We start from the raw sequence: 19,453 nt of genomic DNA, 5'->3' as shown, positions 1-19,453 counted from the left end.
TTCCATATGTATGAGACTAACTGGTGACCAGCTAACATCCAACAGTGGTCATCATTTTTTGTGTTTAGCAACTATGATTTTTGTGCACCAAAATAACTTTAAGGTGTGTACTTTTTATTTGTTAGCAAAAGATGCATCACAGGCAAGGTGGGTGTTTACTGGCAGCCAGACACACCCACACACATCCCCCTGCATACCTTCTTCTGGGGTTCTGTTGCTAGACTCTGTTGTGATACACAGTTAGCCCTCAGTTCATGTGCTTTCTCCTCCCATCCAGGACTCCTGTAACCATCTATACAATGTGTTACTATCCTGAGGCGTCCAGAAAAAGTCCACTAAATAGGATAATTGGAAAATAAATATACCATGTATAAAATTACAGTAGTCTTCCCTTATGCATGTGAGATACAGTCCAAGACCCCAGTGGATGCCTGAAACCAAGACCCTATGGATGCCTGAAACAGTGGAAACCTGAAACCAAATCGTATATGTACTGTGTTTTTTCCTATACATACCTATGATAAAGTTTAATTTATAAATTAGGCACAGTAAGAGATTAACAACAATAACTAATAATAAAATAAAACCATTATAACAATATACTGTAATAAAAGTTAGCATAGATCTTAGCAACCTCAGTATATGATTTTTTTCCTTTCCTTATTAAGTCAAGAACTTTCACCTTTTCACTTAAAGGAAGCACTTTACAGCTTCTCTTTGGCATAACTTTTTTTAGGTATAATGTTACTAAAATTTTTAGGTACTGCATACCTAAAAAAAGAGGAAAATGAGAAACACTTCACAGAAAACCACCAAACTGAAATGGCAGACAGAAACGCAATGAAAAAAGGAAATACAGAGTGATGAGAAAACAAAAGATGAAATGGCAGTATTAAGTCCTCATATATCAGTAATCATCATAAATGTAAATTTATGCCAAATGTAAATTTGCCAACATCACTACTCTTGTGATTTGGGGCCATCATTAAGTAAAATAAGAGTTACTTGAACACAAACATTGCAGTACCATGACATCTGATCTGATAATCAAGAGGGCTACTAAGTAATTAATGGGTGAGTAGCCTATATAGTGTGGATATGCTAGACAAAGGGATGTTTCATATCCCAGGCAGGATTGGCCTGGACAACAGCACAAGATTTTATCACACTACTCAGAATGGCATATAATTTAAAACTTATGCATTGTTGGAGATGACATCATCATCACTTCCCTTCAATCTACAGTAAGTAAAATGTCCATAACCCAACAAAGGCTAGATTGCTCAATGTACGTCCACACATCAGTACAAATGAAGGTGAATGGATTGGGGCACATAGAGGAGACACAAGAGGAGAACAGAAGAAGCAGTGCCCAGGATTCTGGACCCCTGACCACGACAGCTGAGCCAGCTGCCCCTGACCCCCAGAGAACCTGGTGGGCAAAAGTGGAGGTGCACATGCAGCTCTGGCCAGCCAGCTGCAATGGCACCTGTTGTCGTGGGGAGCCGAGCAGCAATGAAGGGAGAGCCCCATGATCCCAGTCCCCCAACCATGGCTAAGAGCCCGGTAGCAGCAGCAGAGGCACGCTGACCTCCCAACTATAGCAGCACCTGCAGCCACAAGGTAATGGGCAACAGCAGAGGTGGTGCCCTGCAAACTTGCCTCCCTCCTCACCCTCTCCCTCCCCCTGGAGCTTCTGACCCAGGTGATCCCAGGCATGGTTGAGGTGTCAGCCATCCCTGTACCCTTGGCAGCAAAGCCAGCAACTGTAGCAACACCAGCAACAGCAAGGCATCAGTGACCCCCCAGAGGCACAGGTGGCAACAATGAGAGTACCGGCAACACATGGAATAGAGTTGGTGGAGGGTGGAACATGCCTATCCTCAAATATAGCCCGAGGCAGCTCAAGTAAGAGAAATCAAAAACTGACACTATAGTGCCACCTACTGAAAAATAAAAGAAAGGCATGTAATCTCCAATCAGTTGAATAGTTTGAATCAAAACAAACAAAGCTATACTTAAATAAAAGGGTTTGCTATGACAAGTATGCTAACAGAAGAATAACTCAGCAAGCACCATGAAAAGCCACAGTAACATAGTATCACACACAAAAAAAATAACAGTTCTCCAGAAACCAAACATAAAGTCATGGAAGATTGTGATCTAACTGATAAAGAATTCAAAATAGCTGTCATGAAGAAACTCAATGAGCTATAAGAAAACTCAGAAAAGCAGTTCAGTGCGCTCAGGAATAAAATCAATGAACAGAAGGAATACTTTACCAAAGAGATTGAAACTCTAAAAAAGAATGAAACAAATTCTGGAGCTGAAGAACTCAATAAATGAGGTGAAGAATGCATTAGAAAGCATTGGAAATAGAGCAGACCATATGAAAGAGAATTAGTGACTTCAAAGACAGAAACCTAGAAATGATGCAGGTAGAAGAGGAGAGAGAACTAAAATTTTTAAAAAATAGAAATTCTATGAGAATTATCTGCCTCCATTAGAAAGGGGAATGTAAGGATAATGGGTATCCCGGAAAGAAAAAAAAGAGAGGAGAGCAGAGAGCTTATTTAAAGAAATAATAGCTGAGAACTTCTCAAACCCGAGGAAGGAATTGGATATACAAATCCATGAAGCTAATAGAATACCCAGTTATCTCAACACAAAAAGACCTTCTCCAAGACATATGATATTAAAACTGTCAAAAGTCAGTGACAAAGAAAGAATATTAAGGGCCACCAGAGAGAAGAAAATAACTTGAAAAGGAAGCTCCATCAGGCTTTCAGCAGATTTCTCAGCAGAAACTCTACAAGCTAGGAGGGAGTGGAATGATATATTCAAAATATTTAAAGATAAAAACTGTCAGCCAAGAATACTCTATCCAGAAAAGCTATCTTCCAGATATGGAGGAGAAATAAAGGCTTTCCCAGACAAACAAAAGCTGTAAGAGTTCATCACCAGTAGACCTGCCTTACAAGAAATGTTAAAAGGAGCTCTCCTACCTGAAGCAAAAAGGCAAAGGTATACAAAGCTTTGAGCAAAATGATAAATAGACAAACAGAATCAGAAAATTGAAACTCTAGATTAGTTTACAAATAGGTTAGTAAACAAAATTATTTATGACATAAAGACTAAAGGGGAAGGAAGCATTAAAAATATCTATAACTACTTCTTTTTGGTAATGAACACACAATACAAAATGGATAATTTGTGACAACAAAAACATAGAAGGGAAAGAGGAAAAGGACAGAACCTGCATAGGAAAATCAAGATAAGATGCTATCAGCAGAGAAAGGACTATCTCATCTCTGAGGCCTTTTATGCAAACCTCATGGTAACCACAAAACAAAAATTCAAAAAAGAGACACAAAAATAAAAAAAAAGAGGAAAATGAGAAACACATCACAGAAAACCACCAAACTGAAATGGCAGAGAGAAACACAATGAGAAAAGGAAATACAGAGCGACCAGAAAACAAAAGATAAAATGGCAGTATTAAGTCCTCATATATCAGTAATCATCATAAATGTAAATAGATTGAATTCACCAATCAAAAGACACAGAGTGGCTGGATGGATTAAAAAACAAGACCCAACAGTATGCTGCCTCCAGGAGACCCATCTCAATGCTAAAGACAAACATAGGCTCAAAGTGAAGGGGTGCAAGATGATACTCCAAGCAAATGACAACCAAAAGAAAGCAGGTATAGCCATACTTATATCAGAAAAAATAGACTTCAAGCCAAAAAAAGATAACAAGAGACAAAGACATTAGATGGACATTATATAATGATATAAAGGGGACAATCGATCAAGAAGACATTAACATTTATTAATATAAATGCACCCAACATAGGAGGACCAAAATATATAAAGGAATTATTAACAGACCTAAAGGGAGAAATTGACAGCAGCACAGCAATAGTAGGGGACTTTAATACTCCACTTACATCAATAGATAGACCATCCAGACAAAAAAGTCAGCAAGGAAACATGGGCCTTAAATGAAACATTTGACCATATGGACTTAACAGATAAATATAGAACATTCCATCCAAAAGCAGTAGAACAGAAATTCTTCTCAATGGTACATGGAACATTCTCAAAAATAGACCATATGTTGGGAAACAAAACAAGTCTCAATAAATTCAAGAAGATTGAAATCATATCAAGCATCTTTTCTGACCACAGTGGTATGAAACTAGAAATCAACTACAAGAAGAAAGCTGGGAAAGTCACAGATATGTGGACACTAAACAACATGCTACCGAACAACTATTGGATTAATGGAGAAATCAGAAAATACCTGGAGACAAGTGAAAATGACGACACAACATTCAAAAGTCTATGGAATGCAGCAAAAGCTGTAGTAGAAGGGAGGTTTATAGCAATACAGGCCTACCTCAAGAAACAAGAAAAATCTCAAACAATCTAACACTATACCTAAAAGAACTAGAAAAAGAAGAATAAACAAAGCCCAAAGTCGGTAGAAGGAAAGAAATAATAAAAATCAGAGCAGAAATAAATGAAATAGAGACTAAAAGGACAATAGAAAGGATCAATGAAACTAAGAGCTGGTTCTTTGAAAAGATAAACAAAATTGGCAAACCTTTAGCTTGACTCACTAAGAAAAAAGAGAGAAGGCTCAAATAAAATCAGAAACAAAAGAGGAGAAATCACAATAGATACCACAGAAATACAAAGGATTATAAGAGAATACTATGAAAAGCTTACACAGCAAAAATTGGATAACCTAGAAGAAATGGATAAATTCTTAGAATCATACAACCGTTCAAAATGAATCAAGAAGAAATGGAGAATCTGAATAGACTGATCATTAGTAAGAGGATTGAAACAGTAATCAAAAACTTCACAAAAAACAAAAGTCCAGGACCAGACAGCTTCTCTGGTGAAATCTACCAAACATTCAAAGAAGATTTAATACCTATCCTTCTTAAACTCTTCCAAAAAATTGAAGCGGAGAGGACACTTTCTAACTCATTTTATGAGGCCAACATACCCTGATACCAAAACCAGACAAGGACAACAGAAAAAAAGAAAATTACAGGACAATATCACTGATGAACATAGATGCAAAAATCCTCAACCAAATATTAGCAAACTGAGTGCAATAATACATTAAAAGGATCATGCACCACAATGAAGGGGATTTATTTCAGGCATGCAAGGATTGTTCAACATCTGCAAATGAATCAACATGATATACCACATTAACAAAATGAATAAAAATCACAAGATCATCTCTCAAAAGATGCGGAGAAAGCATTTGACAAGATTCTGCATTCATTTGTAATAAAAACTCTCAATAAAATTGGTATAGAAAGAAATTATCTCAACATAATAAAGGCCATATATGACAAACCCACAGCTAATATCACATTCAATGGTAAAAAACTGAAAGCTATCCTTCTAAGAACAAGAACAAGACAAGGATGCCTACTGTCACCACTCTTATTCAACATAGTATTGGAAATCCCTGCTAGAGCAGTTAAGCAAGAAGAATAAATTAAAGGCATTCAAATTGGAAAGGAAGAAGTAAAACAGTGACTATTTGTGGATGACATGGAAAACCCTAAAGAATCCACCAAAAAACTATTGGAAATAATAAATGAATACAGTAAAGTTGCAGGGTACAAAATCAACATACAAAACTCAGTTGTGTTTCTATACACTAACAACGAACTAGCAGAAAGAGAAGTCAAGAAAACAGTCCCATTTACAATTGCAACAAAAAGAAAAAAATACCTAGGAATAAATTTAACCAAGGAGGTGAAAGCCCTTTTCACTGAAAACTATAAGACATTGTTGAAAGAAATTGAAGAAGTCACAAAGAAATGGAAAGATATTCCTTGCTCATGGATTGGAAGAAGTAACATAGTTAAAATGTCCATATTACCTAAAGCAATCTATAGATTCATTGCAATCCCTGTCAAAATTCCAATGACATTTTTCATAGAAACAGGACAAAGAAACCTAAAATTTATATGGGACAACAAAAAAAACCCAAATACCAAAAACAATCCTAAGAAAAAAGAACAAAGCTGGAGTTATCACACTCCTTGATTTCAAAGTATACTACGAAGCTATAGTAATCAAAACAGCATGATACTGGCAGAAAAACAGATAACACAGATCAATGGAACAGAATTGAGAGCCCAGAAATAAACCTACACATTTATGGACAGCTGATTTTCAACAGAGGAGCCAAGAACATACAATCGAGAAAGGAAAGTCTCTTCAATACATGGTGTTAGGAAAACTGGGCAGCCACATGCAAAAGAATGAAAGTAGACCACTATATTACACCATACACAAAATTTAACTCAAAGCTGATTAAAGACTTGAATGTAAGACCTGAAACCATAAAACTCCTAGGAGAAAACATGGGCAGTACGTTTTTTGACATCAGTCTTCACAATATCTTTTTGGATATGTCTCCTCAGGCAAGAGAAACAAAAGAAAAAATAAACAAATGAGACTACATCAAACTAAAAAGCTTCTGCACAGCAAAGGAAACCATCAACAAAACAAAAAGACAACCTACCAATTGGGAGAAGTTATTTGCAAATCATACATACAATAAGGATCTAAGATCCAAGAGGTACAGAGAACTCAGGGATTTCTCAACAACAAAACAACAACAAAAAATCAACCTGATTAAAACAGAGACAGAGAATCTGAACAGTTTTCCAAAGAAGATAATGCACTTGGCCAATAGGCACATGAAAAGATTGTCAACATCACTAACCATTAGGGAAATGCAAAGCAAAACCACAATGAGATATCATTTCACACCTGTCAGAATGGCTATTATTAAAAAGACAAGCAATAACAAGTGTTGGAGAGGATGTGAAGAAAAGGGAACCCTTATACACTATTGGTAGGAATGTAAATTGGTGCAGCCACTGTGGAAAACAGTATGGATATTCCTCAAAAAATTAAGAAGAGAACTACCATGGGATCCAGCTATTCCACTTCTGGGTATTTATCCAAAGAATACTCTTTTTTTTATGTTTCATGACCAGAGGTAACTGAAACCATGGAAAGAAAAACCATGGCAAGGGAGGACTACTGTGTATGTTAAAGGTACATTTCAGCTGCCTGGTTGCTGAAGCTTTAAAAATTGCTACCACTACAGTGAAAATAAAAGTTTATGAGGGGGCCGGCCCGGTGACTTAGTGGTTAAGTGCACGCACTCCGCTACTGGCAGCCCAGGTCCGGATCCCAGGTGCACGCCGACGCACCGCTTCTCCGGCTATGCTGAGGCGGCGTCCCACATACAGCAACTAGAAGGATGTGCAACTATGACATACAACTATCTACTGGGGCTTTGGGGAAGAAAAAAGGAGGAGGATTGGCAATAGATGTTAGCTCAGAGCCAGTCTTCCTCAGCAAAAAGAGGAGGATTAGCACGGATGTTAGCTCAGGGCTGATCTCCCTCGCAGAAAAAAAAAAAAGTTTATGAGGTAGAGCAACAGTACATTCAGCTTTGCTGCTAGAGAGTCTTCAAGTTTTAATATTTTTATTTTGTTTTGAAGTGTCTTAGTTTGTTCCGGCTGCTATAGAGTGGGTGGCTTAAGCAACAAGTACTTATTTCTCATAGTTCTGGAGGCTGGCAAGTCCAAGATCAAAGTGCTTGCAGTGAGAGAGCTCTCCAGGGTCTGTTTTATAAGAGCACCAATCCCATTAATGAAGGCTCCACCTTCATGTCCTAACTTCCCAAAGGCCCCACCTCCTAATACTATTACATTGGGGTTTAGGATTTCAACATACAGATTTTGGGGGGACACAAACATTCAGTTCATAATGTGGAGTAATGCTGCATTTTGAGAACTATGTCACCAGAAAATATTTTGCTTTACTTTTTTATAAAAACTTGCTGTACATATTAAACTTCATATGGATTCAGGGTCAATGATTTTGTTTTTCTGGCTGTATATGAGGTTTTATAATAAAAGTTAGGGGGAAGTTAAGAGTCAGTTAACCTGTTTTTCCAGTAGGCTACTAGAATACATTTATTCAGGTAAGGGAGGTATAATTGTAGAGTCAATTTTGTTATTCTTATCCTACCTCAGTGCCTAAGGGGAAGCATATTCCTGGGAAGCAAGACAGTTGAAGTAGTTGATGAAAATAATAAATTCATTTCTGGCTAGCTCTTGATGAGAGCTGCAGAGAGAGCTTTTTTAAGCTGCAGCAATGACTGACTTTAAAAAAAAAAAGATACAGAAATACATTGGGCACTGACTTGAGCAAAACTATGTGTGAAAAGCTTAAAATAATAATAACTACTGTTTTCATGAAAACCCTGTGCTTTAAGATGCACTTAAGGACTTTCAATTTTTTTCATGTCAGCATTCTTAACTCACATTTATGTTTTGTTTTTCAGTGAGAAGAAGTGAGATATATTTTAAATAAGATGACTCTCAGACAGATGATAGCTTTGACTTTGTGTTTTTTTGTAGCTGCTAGGTGAACTGATCCTGGACCGACACAACTTCACCATTATGACAAAGTACATCAGCAAGCCGGAGAACCTCAAGCTGATGATGAACCTCCTTCGAGATAAAAGTGCCAACATTCAGTTTGAAGCTTTCCATGTCTTTAAGGTAAAGTGCAAGCTACAGAAACTGGGTGGACATTTGTTTTCCAGTTTCAAGTGGCAAACTCCCTAGTTTTTACTCTCCTTTGTACTTGAGAGAAAATTAAATAGACAGTCTTTCTGTTTTGCATGACTTGGATGAAATTTTAGAGTTATTTTAATGAATGCCCATTTGTTTCTCAACAGGTTGCTAACTAATTCATATCTCTAAATATTTTCATTTTCTTCACTGAGAAAATAGTGGATATTGTTTCCCAAAAGTTACTAAAATAATCAGTGATTGACCTAGAACCCAAACCCTGAGGGTCAGAATTTGAATGCTTTGCTTTCTGCCTTAAGTGTTTCTTTGAATCTTAAATGAAGCACTGAAGAAACACTTGGGTACTACTCACTTTTACTACTTGTTTAGAAATATTTTTTAAATGCATTTTGTTGTGAAAGCCCCTATAATGCCTACTTTTTCTTTCTAATATTTTTTCTTTGATATGAGTAATAAAATAGCCCCCTAAAAACTTCAGATAATAGATTTTTTTAAAAGTAGGGTAGGTGGGAGAAATCTAATCTGTAATCCCATACTCCTAAGCTAACTATCGTAACGATTTTAGTAAATTTTATTTTCCTGTGCACATATTTGAAGTTTTTTTCTGCAGCTGTATTCACATTGTACACAAAATTGATGTCCTCATTTTATCACTTAATGCTGTACCATAAGTGAGCACTAATTCACTGTGGTCATATATAGTTTTTAGAGCTCTAGTTTTATTGGCATCGTAGTTTATCATTGAGTATATTTACTCTAGTTTACTTAAATATTCTGTCATTTATATTTAGGTTATTTCCAGTTTTTCCTACTGTAAGTAATGCTGCAATGAGCATTTTATATATCCAGCTAGTTTTTTCCATATTTAGGATTATTTTCTTAGGCTACGTGGTGTAGAGTAGAATTAAAGGTTCACAGAGTTTCAGGGTTTTTTTGGCCTTTATAACGTATATTTGATGATTGAATTTATAAGTCTATAAATGGGAGACATGGCAGTTTATAAGGTATGTAATTAGTGCTTTGAGAAGTAAAAAGAATTTTAGTCCATCTGTCAGTCACCAGATCTTTGTTGTCCAAAAAGCTACTAGAGCAATTCAAATCACAAATTATAGGATTTATGGTAAATGAAGATAGTGTTGTATTGGCACAGAAATAGATAAATAGAACAATAAAACATAGTACAGGGCCCAGAAATAAACCTGTGCAAATATGAAACTTGACATTGATAGTGGAGGGATTACAAATCAGTGAAGAAAGGGTTAACTATTCAGTAAATAGTTCTAGGCTAATGAATTATCCATATAGAAAACCCTACCCTCCACTATACTCAGAAATAAATTCTAGGTAAAGATCTATACTTGAAAAGCAAAATTTTTTAACTTTTAGAAGGAAAAATAGGAGGCTGTCACTGTGATGTTGGGTGGGAAGAATTCCTTTATAAAGAAAATCATAAACATAATAGAAATATTAATGTTTGACCACATTAAAATTTTAACATTGCTTCTCAAAAAGACATCATAAGCAAAGTGAAAAGACAAGATAGAATGTGACACATATAACCTACAAATCTTTAAGAAAAGACAAACAGTTCAATAGAAAAATGGGCAAAGGATACAAGTTGGTAATTTACAGATGAGGAAACCTGATTGGCCAATAAATAGGTGAAGATGCTCATCTTAGTAGTAATCTTGGAAATGGCCACTAAAATATCAATGAGGTATCACTTTACATTCTTCATATTGCCAAAAATGTTTAAGTCTGACAATATCAAATTTTGGTGAGGTTGGAGGACAGTGGACTCTATCACACACTGTAAATTGGTACAACTACTTTGGAGAGCAATTTAGCAAAATAAAGAATTGAAAGTGTGCATACCCTTCAATCCTGCAGTCTTATTTCTTGGCAATTTCCTAGAGACACTCTTGCACATGTGCATAAGGAATTATGTACAAAAATGTTTATTTCAACATTGTTTAGAATGGTGTTAAATGATAAAAAAACATAAATGGGCATCAAAAGGAAACTGGGGAAATAAATTGTGATATATTCATACAATAGCATATAGAAATGGGTTAAAACTAGTAGAGTTATGTGGATCAGTTTGGATAAATCTCAGAAACATTGAGTGGGATAAGCAGACATTAAAAGGATATTATTTATTTAAAGTTTGAAAACATGAAAAACAACACTATGTATGAATTCATACATATGTGGTTATAGTCTAAAAACCTGCATGGGAATGATAAATACCAAATTCCGGATAGTGGTCACCTCAGGGGAGGGGTAGGGAAGAGAGTGGTATCATGAAGAAGTAACCAACAGCCTTTAATTATATGTGTAATGTTTGATTTTGTTAAAAAATCTGAAGGCAAGTTTGGTAAAAAAAGATTTTGATAGAGCTGATGAGAACATGATGTCAGGTATGTTATTTCTGTACTCTTCTCTGTATTGGAATTATTTCATAAGCAATAAACACAAATTGGATGAAACAAAAATAAACTGCTGTAAGACTGGAAAATGCCTATGCAGTATAAAGTGATAGACCCTCTCAAGACTGTTCTGACTGAAGACATTGTAGAATGCTATGTGTCATGACATTCAGCTCCCATAGAATTTTAGTGTATCATCCCAGATGAGAACAAGCTTCATATAATTTTGTTCAAAAATACATTATTATAGGGGCTGGCTCTGTGGCATAGTGGTTAAAGTTCGGCGTGCTCCTCTTCAGCTGCCTGGGTTTGCAGGTTCGGATCCCAGGTGTGGACCTACACCACTCATTAGCCGTGCTGTTGCAGTGACCAACATACAAAATAGAGGAAGATTGGCACAGATGTTAGCTCAGGGCTAATCTTCCTCAAGCAAAAAAAAAAAAGAGAGAAAGATTGGCAACAGATGTTAGCTCAGGGTGAATCTTCCTCAGGAAAAAAAAGTATATAGTATTATAAAAGTATTCAGTGAGTGACAAAATAGAAATAACCTACCTCCAACCTCTGAAAAGATCAGAATTTGGATCATCTAATCATTGGACAGAGGTAGATGATTTAAAAAGAGTTGACCACTTGTTTACTTGTATGTGTATAAACAGGCCTACCCTGTACCCTAACTATGTTCCTTCCACTGAAGTATGAACTGAATTGTTTACTTGCCAAAAATAATATTTTGTTATTTAGAAAAAGTAATAGCTGAGTCCTAGAATTTTTTCACAGTTCTTTATTAATAATTTGTTTCCCCAAAGCACCTTCCACAAGGTGCAGAAAATGTGGAACACATTACTAAAAATGTCTTTGCCAGATTATTAGTGGCTTATTTTTGTTAGCTTGCTGATAAGTTCAAGGACTCCAATGAAATGCCATTTCACATTTTTCTGCTATTGTATCAACGAGCAGGATGGTGTGGTGGAAAAGCAGTAGATGAAAGTCAAGAGACCTGGGTCTTTCTTCTGGCTCAGTTACCAGCAGTGACTTTGAGCAAATCCGTCTGGATCCATTTCCTCACTTGCAAAATGAAAGAGTTGAATTAAGTCTAAAGTCTAGTCCTAAGATACTAGGGTCAGGAGACCTTTGTCTCTGTGACCCTAGCTCTCGCAGAGATGTGTCCAGCATGAATGTAGGAGTCAGCTATGAGCTGATCTTCTCCCTTTCCTTTCCCCGTTAACCTTAATAGCAAAGGACCATGTTGCCGCTTCCCCCCAAACTGTGTAGGGGATCGGGGTGGTCTGTGCCTTTTGGCTCACCTCTCAGAGCTGCTGGAACTTGGGCATGGCCACTGCCAAAAATGGTCCTGAGTATACTACTCTATCACTCAGATCCTAGCAATTGGCCGCAATAGCCATTTCCATGAAAACAAGAAACTGCACCTGAACTGCACCTGAGCTTATTCCAAAATACAAAGGCCAGCTTGACAATTCACCTAAAAAAGTATACAGAACAAGAAAGATCCTAGATGAGAATAGTTTCAGTGTGGTCTTGGTGAAAAGAATGCAGAATTACAGATTAATTTAGTAAAAGACTAACCATGAATTACCCACATCCTTAAGGACTCATTTTTCAGCAGGCCAATTACTCCAGTCACGATGTACCAAATCTGAGTCTACTGATGGAGAAAGCAATGGAGACCAAGTGAATTTAGGAATTGGCTATGAGCTGATTTAATAATAATAATTTTTCCAAAAATTTTAACAGTACAGTGAAAAATGTTTATATCAACTGCCAACTTAATGTTTTGTTAACTACTTTTTTTTTTGTGGTGAGGAAGCTTAGCCCTGAGCTACCATCTGTTGCATTAGCAACCTCTTTGTGCTGAGGAAGATTGGCCCTGGGCTAACATCCTTGCCCATCTTCCTCTACTTTATATGGGATGCCACCACAGCATGGCTTGATAAGCGGTGTGTAGGTCTGCACCTGGGATTCAAACCTGCGAACCCCAGGCCGCCACAGCAGAGCACATGAACTTAACCGCTATGCCACCGGGTCGGCTCCCTGTCAGCTACTTTTAAATAGTGTAGAATGCTCAACTTGATCCTGTCGTCGTTTGAATTCATTGTGCCCTTTTTGCTTATTTAACAAAGAGGTAGAGGAGAAAAGTGAAAAGCCGTAATTAACACGTGACTTCTTTCTACTTTTTAAAATACTTTGTTTAAAAATTCATGAAATATCAACTGTATATTTATTTATAGAAAGGTTTGTAATGAGTGTTTGCAACCAACTTTAGGAACATCACCAAACAAGTATGTAAATATATTACTTATGGCTCTGTTTGATAATCCTGCTGCTGAATGTTTATAATATTATTACCTACTTTGGAAATATTTTTACAGTAGTATATAAGGAAAATGAAGACTATATGTAATGTTTGTGAATACTATTAGAGTAAGGAATTTTTCAAGTTCCTTTTCCATATAATTTTGGAATATAGTTTCCTACATAATTTCCACAATTGTGTGCAATTTTTAAATCACAAAGACTTGGATTCCAAAATATGAAAGCAGTTGTAATAACAGTGTTACTAACATGGGAATATTCTGTAGTGTACAGAGCACTTTCCCTTATAAAATTTTATATGATTCTCGCCCCATCTGTGAGATCAGACAGGTGTATTATCCTCATTTCATGGGTGAGGAAACTGTTTCTCTGAGAGATTAAGTGACAAGCCTGAGCTTGCACAGACCCAGCAACCTGCTGCTTCCCAACCCCGTGTTCTTTCTTCTACACATCTACACGGTTGTGTGGGGCTCTGAAGCTGGTAAATTAGAAATGGCAGTGCCTCTTCCTAGACTTTGTTCATGTTATAGAAGCTCTTTGAGAGCAGGGATCCTTGTCTGATTTTTTCTCTGATATATCACCTAGCATCTAGAAGGGCCCCTGGCACATAGTATGTATTTATTAAATATTTAATAAGTGACTGAATAAGTGAAGTAATGTGTATGTTTCTCAAGGAAGGAAACTGAGAGCTACGGTGCTTCTGAACCAGATAAGGTTGCCAGATAAAATACAGAGTGCCCAGCTGAATTTTAATTTCAGATAAACAACAAATAATATTGCATGGGACATGCTTATAGTAAAAAATTATTCATTGTTAATCTGAAATTCAGATTTAACTACGTATCCTCCATTTTTGTTTGCTAAATCTGGTAACTGTTAACTAGAGGAATTAAATGGTTAATTTTTAAATATCTAGACGAGAACAGCATCCTGGGTAATAATAGTGTCTTTAAAAAAAAAACTTCTCTTTTAAAATGTTTGACAAGCATCTTAATGTTAAATAGTCGGAACTATTCTGATTTGAGGATATATGTACATCTTTCCTGGTGTACTGAATTCAGAAACTGAGGATTTGTGGATCTGGAATCTATGTTTTGTGCAGGTGGTTTCATCTGGGAAGTCTTGATTCACATTTGTATCCGAGGCTTGGCCAATGAGGTAGACAGTGTGCGCTCCTCACACCTGATGGAGCAAAAGGGATCTGGGAACCAGCATTCTGGAAGAAGGATTCTGAACTGCCACCTATTTGTAAATTTTGGATGAAGCCAGGGATAAGTGCTAAATGCTCAGTGGTGTAAAGTGCAGGATCACAGAAGGAAATCCTTCTGTGAAGGAAAAATACGAACTGAGAAAGTGATGGCACAAATAGAAAAATCCAGGGAGAGCAGGTGCTAGCTGAATGCAGGCTTCAGATGCACAAAGAAGGCGGTACTTTCCTCAACTCTCAGATTTTACTGGAATAAAGTTTATATTCACAACCCTGGGACTCTTGAGAGATCGTCTTGATTGGCCATCTTGTCAGGTAAGTGACTTTTTCTTAAGGATCCCTAAAAAAGGGACTCCACAGTCCGTCTGAGATGCTTGACTGAAGGAGGGGTGTGTAGAGGACACATAGAGGCTAAAGAGAGAAATGCCACAGAGACGACTGAGTTATTTGGAAAATAAGACCTATGTGGAAAGATTTAAAACGCTAATACACCAAAAAAAAAAAAAAAAAAAACTACAGAGATATGTCATAGTGGTGCTTGAGACCAGGAGCACACCTATCACAGAATATTATAACCCGTTGTTGGTTTTTGTCACTGCTGGATCAGAACCAAAAACAGCTATCTGAACATGGAGCAGGAGGCAGACTGTAAATAAAGCAAATTTCCTGAGAGGGAGAGTTACAGACATTGCGATAGGTTATTGAGGATGGTTGTAGAATCACCTTTCCAGAAGATCTAATAGGAGAGAACTCTTGTCTGCCCAAAATTACCTATGGGTTGTGTCTGAAGTGGGAGGATGAATTACCTAAATTCTTGAGGTCCCTCTCAGTTATAAGAGTCTACTCTTCTTTCTACAATTGATTTTGATAAAGTATGTTAGAACTGTGCATTCATCTGTTTACATATTACCAGGAGTAAATACCAGTACTCTCTTTGGTTAGAGGATAATTCCATTTTTCTGAGATTTTTACCCGTTATTATTATGTTTAATTGTTTAGATTTTCTCACTTTGCACTAGTTTCTATACTATTATAGTAATATAATGGAGGGGAAATCATTTTTACCATAGAATACAAATATGTATAATAATTAATAAGCAAAGAATGTCTTTTAAGCCAGAACAAAATTTCAAAATAGTTAAAATGAGCTGTTGGGTTTAAATGTATATATCTTAATAACCTGCATCTGCTTGACAGCAAAGATTTGGGGAAGCAATCACTATTATATGTGACAATGGTGGTGATTTCTTATTGAAGAAATAGCAACTCTAATTTAATGAGCAATTACTGTGTGCCAGGGACTCTGCTAAACTCTTTATAGGAATAATGTCATTTAATCCTGCCAAAACTCAGTGAAGTTTTGGCAATAAAAGAGAATGAAGTACTGATACATCCTACAACATAGATGAACCCTGAAAGCATTATGTTTAAGTGAAAGAAGCCAGTCACAAAAGGCCACATATTCTATGATTCCATTTATGTGGAATGTCCAGAATAGGCAAACCTCTAGAGGCAGAAAGCAGACTAGTGATTGGGGGGTGGGGTGGGGATTGACTGCTAACGGTGGGTATGAAGTTTATTTTTGGGGTGATAAAAATGTTCTAAAATTGACTCTAGTAATGGTTGCACAACTCTGTGGATATACTAGAAACCATTGAAATGTACACTTTAAATGGGTGAACTGTATGGCATGTGAGTTATATCTCAGTAAGCTGTTTAAAAAAATTTTTTAAACAACCAATGAAATATAGGTAACCACTAAGTTATAGCCCTCCTATAAAACTTGAATTGTTCGATTTAAATTAATATGTTCTTTATCTCTAAAGAAGTTTCCAGATATCTACCTTATGTTTGGCTGTCAAAAGGCAATATGAAAATGATGAAAAAACTTTAGAAAGAAGGCAAAAAACAAGTTCTCATTTATTTGACCCACTAGTTGGCTTAAAACAAAAGTTTTATAGATAAGGAATGTGTGTTTATAGCTTTACTCCAGACCCTTCTCCCCTCTTGCCCTTACCTTTAGATAAGCAGTAAAGAATATTTGAACTAAACGGTATGTCCCTGCCTCAAATGGAGGAGGTGGGGTGGGCAACATCACAGTACTGCGGTTGGTGATGGTCATCTATCAGAGCTCGGAGCACAGCCCTGGAGGCACCTGCAACACGGCCTGGTAGCCAGTGGTCTGGTTTTTTAACTTCTCTAAGCCTCATCTAGAGAGTGAGGGAAAATAGTATCTTCCTCACAGAATTGTTGTAAGGGATCCAATATGGATAAAATACATAACACGGAGCCCAGTGCATAGCAAGGACTTGGCAGACAATATCTATTACTGTAGTCCTGACTATACCTCAAATGCTGATCGGCTCACTTAATGTTAGTAGAATCTGTAAGTGTGAAATACATATTATTAAATGAAAAAGCAGGTTACAAACCACTTTATACAGAATGCAAGCCCAGTTTGGTCTAAAATATATTTACATATAGCTATGTGCACAGAAATAAATGCTGGAAGGATGTACACCAAATATTCACAATGGTTATCTTTGGGTGGAGGAATTATGTGACTCTTTACTTTCTTCTTTGTGTCTTCTTCTTTCCCAAGTTTTCCATGTGTATCACTTTTATAATCAGAATGGTGATAAGGATGGTGGAGGAGGAGGATGACTTCAGGAGATTCTGGAGATTTTTGGAGCATTCTGAACTTCCGGCCTGCTCTCTTCTTCCACCCTCACTTCCTTCCCAGGGTTTTTATTCCTCCCTGGGCATGCAGTGGGGCCCAGTCGGTCCTGTTGTGGTCTCAGTGGTGCTCATATACATCAAACCAGCTTGCAGAAGCAGGGATGAGGTTCTTCTTTCTTAAACAGGAAAAAAATTACCTGTCTCTGATGAGTACTAACAAGTATTGTGTCCAAATATTCCCCATATTGTATTGCTCAGATTTGTAATCATTGGGGATGGTAAACCTTTAGAATGAAAATGTCTTATTTTACATTTACATGGAATGGAATTTTGCTTTGAGTAACTTCCACATGACTATATCAGGAGCCCCAATTTCAAATCCATGTACAAAGCATTATGGGCTTACAGCATGCCTCACAGACAAGGAAGTTTGCAAAGCAGAAGATTAGCTTTCCAATACCTCGTCTAGCGCAAATCCTCCTTAACAAAATAAAATTTGAATGAAATGAATGAATATGTGTGTAAGACATGCATTTTTTATCTTTCATAAAAATCATTCAGATTTAAAATAGACAGCAAAATATTCTTAGTTTTCTGAGCTAAAAATATTTGTGTTGTATTGGCGATATTTGTCTTTCTGTAACCAAGCTTGAGAACTCCATAAATCACATTTATGAGACATGTTATGTAAATTAAAGGATACAGCCAATAACACTGCATTCTCAAAAGAGAAGTCACAGGTAATTTCATTTGTTTAACTTGTTTGAAAGTGGTTTGAAACTACTTTTTAAAAAATTAATACAGCAGAGAGAGAACCAAGAAATTCTCTATACTGGACACAATATTCAAAAGATTTGGTTCCCCATACCTTGATTTAAAAGTGCATTCCTTATGATAAATCTCAAGCCTTCTAATTTTAAATTAGGTGAATCTCAAGGTTCATCTCAAGCCATGACTAGGGCCCTTCAGCGTCCCACTGCCCCTAGGGAATCGTGCACTGTTGCGTTAGTTGCCTCTAATCAGCAACTACCTTTAGAGGCAGCAGAGTTCAAGAGTCGTAAAAAATTAACATAAAGAAAATTTTAAAACTTGAAAACAAACAACATTTTTTAGATCTGTTGTGCAGTATATGGAGTCAATGGAGTTGATCCAGTGATGCCTGTCCGTAAATTCCACTACATTTTACATTTATTTTGGATTGAAACAGATATATTTAATCTTTTTTTTTTTTTTTAAGAATGAAAGACTAAGAGGCCGGCCCGGTGGCTTAGTGGTTAAGTGCGCATGCTCCGCTGCTGGCGGCCCGGGTTCAGATCCCGGCACGCACTGACGTACCGCTGCTGAGGCCGCGTCCCACGTACAGCAACTAGAAGGATGTGCATCTATGACATACAACTATCTACTGGGGCTTTGGGGGAAAAAATAAATACATAAAATTTAAAAAAAAAGAACATAGTATTAAAAAAAAAAAAGACAGACTAAGAGTGAATTATGTAGTTACCACAAAATGCCAGACAATTTCTAGCTAAAACTTCACAAGCAACTTCACAAGCAACTCCCTTGTAAACAAATGGTAACCAGAGGAGCCACATATTTGGCTCCAGTATGTGATTTCCTAACATATTACTAGGTGTTACATGAATGTCAGGCATTTTGTGTAATAATGTAAATGAGCCTGGGGTACTTTTTTTATAAGTGACAGTTTTAGTTTATTGTAGTAAAATCCATATAACATAAAATTCACCATTTGAAAATGTACAATTCAGTGGCATTTAGTATATTTACAGTTTTACACAGCTATTACCACTGTCTAGTTCCAGAACATTTTCATCACCCCAAAAAGAAAACCTGTACCTATTAAGCAATTACTTCTCATTTTCCTGTACCCCCAGCCCCTGGCAACCACTAATCTGCTTTCAGTCTCTGTGGATTTGCCTATTCTGGATATTTCATATAAATGGAATTATACAATATGTGGCATTTTGTTTCTTTCATTAGCCTAATGTTTCAAGATTCATCTATGCTGTAGCATCATCAGTACTTCATTCCTTTTTATGCTGAATAATAGTCCATTGTACGGATATACCACAATTTGTTTATCCGTTCATCAGTTGATGGACTTTGGCTATTGTGAATAGTGCTGCT

General features: G+C 36.7%; 1 protein-coding gene across 9 annotated transcripts in view; it reads left to right on the top strand.

The window, feature by feature from the left end:
- Window positions 1-19,453, top strand: part of CAB39L (calcium binding protein 39 like) — a 157,004-nt gene that overhangs the window by 124,892 nt on the left and 12,659 nt on the right. For all 9 annotated transcript variants that reach the window (XM_014790000.2, XM_004433665.3, XM_014790003.2 and 6 more), the window contains one exon: window positions 8,486-8,629. In XM_014790000.2, the coding sequence (XP_014645486.1) occupies window positions 8,486-8,629 (144 nt within the window). The remainder of the gene's footprint in view (window positions 1-8,485; window positions 8,630-19,453) is intronic.

The sequence above is a fragment of the Ceratotherium simum genome, chromosome 10 (genome assembly GCF_057802395.1).
Source record: "Ceratotherium simum simum isolate JZ-2026a chromosome 10, ASM5780239v1, whole genome shotgun sequence".
In the NCBI taxonomy this organism is placed as follows: domain Eukaryota; kingdom Metazoa; phylum Chordata; class Mammalia; order Perissodactyla; family Rhinocerotidae; genus Ceratotherium; species Ceratotherium simum.
The sequence above is the reverse complement of the archived record's forward strand: the minus strand, read 5'-3'. Positions and strand labels throughout refer to the sequence as shown.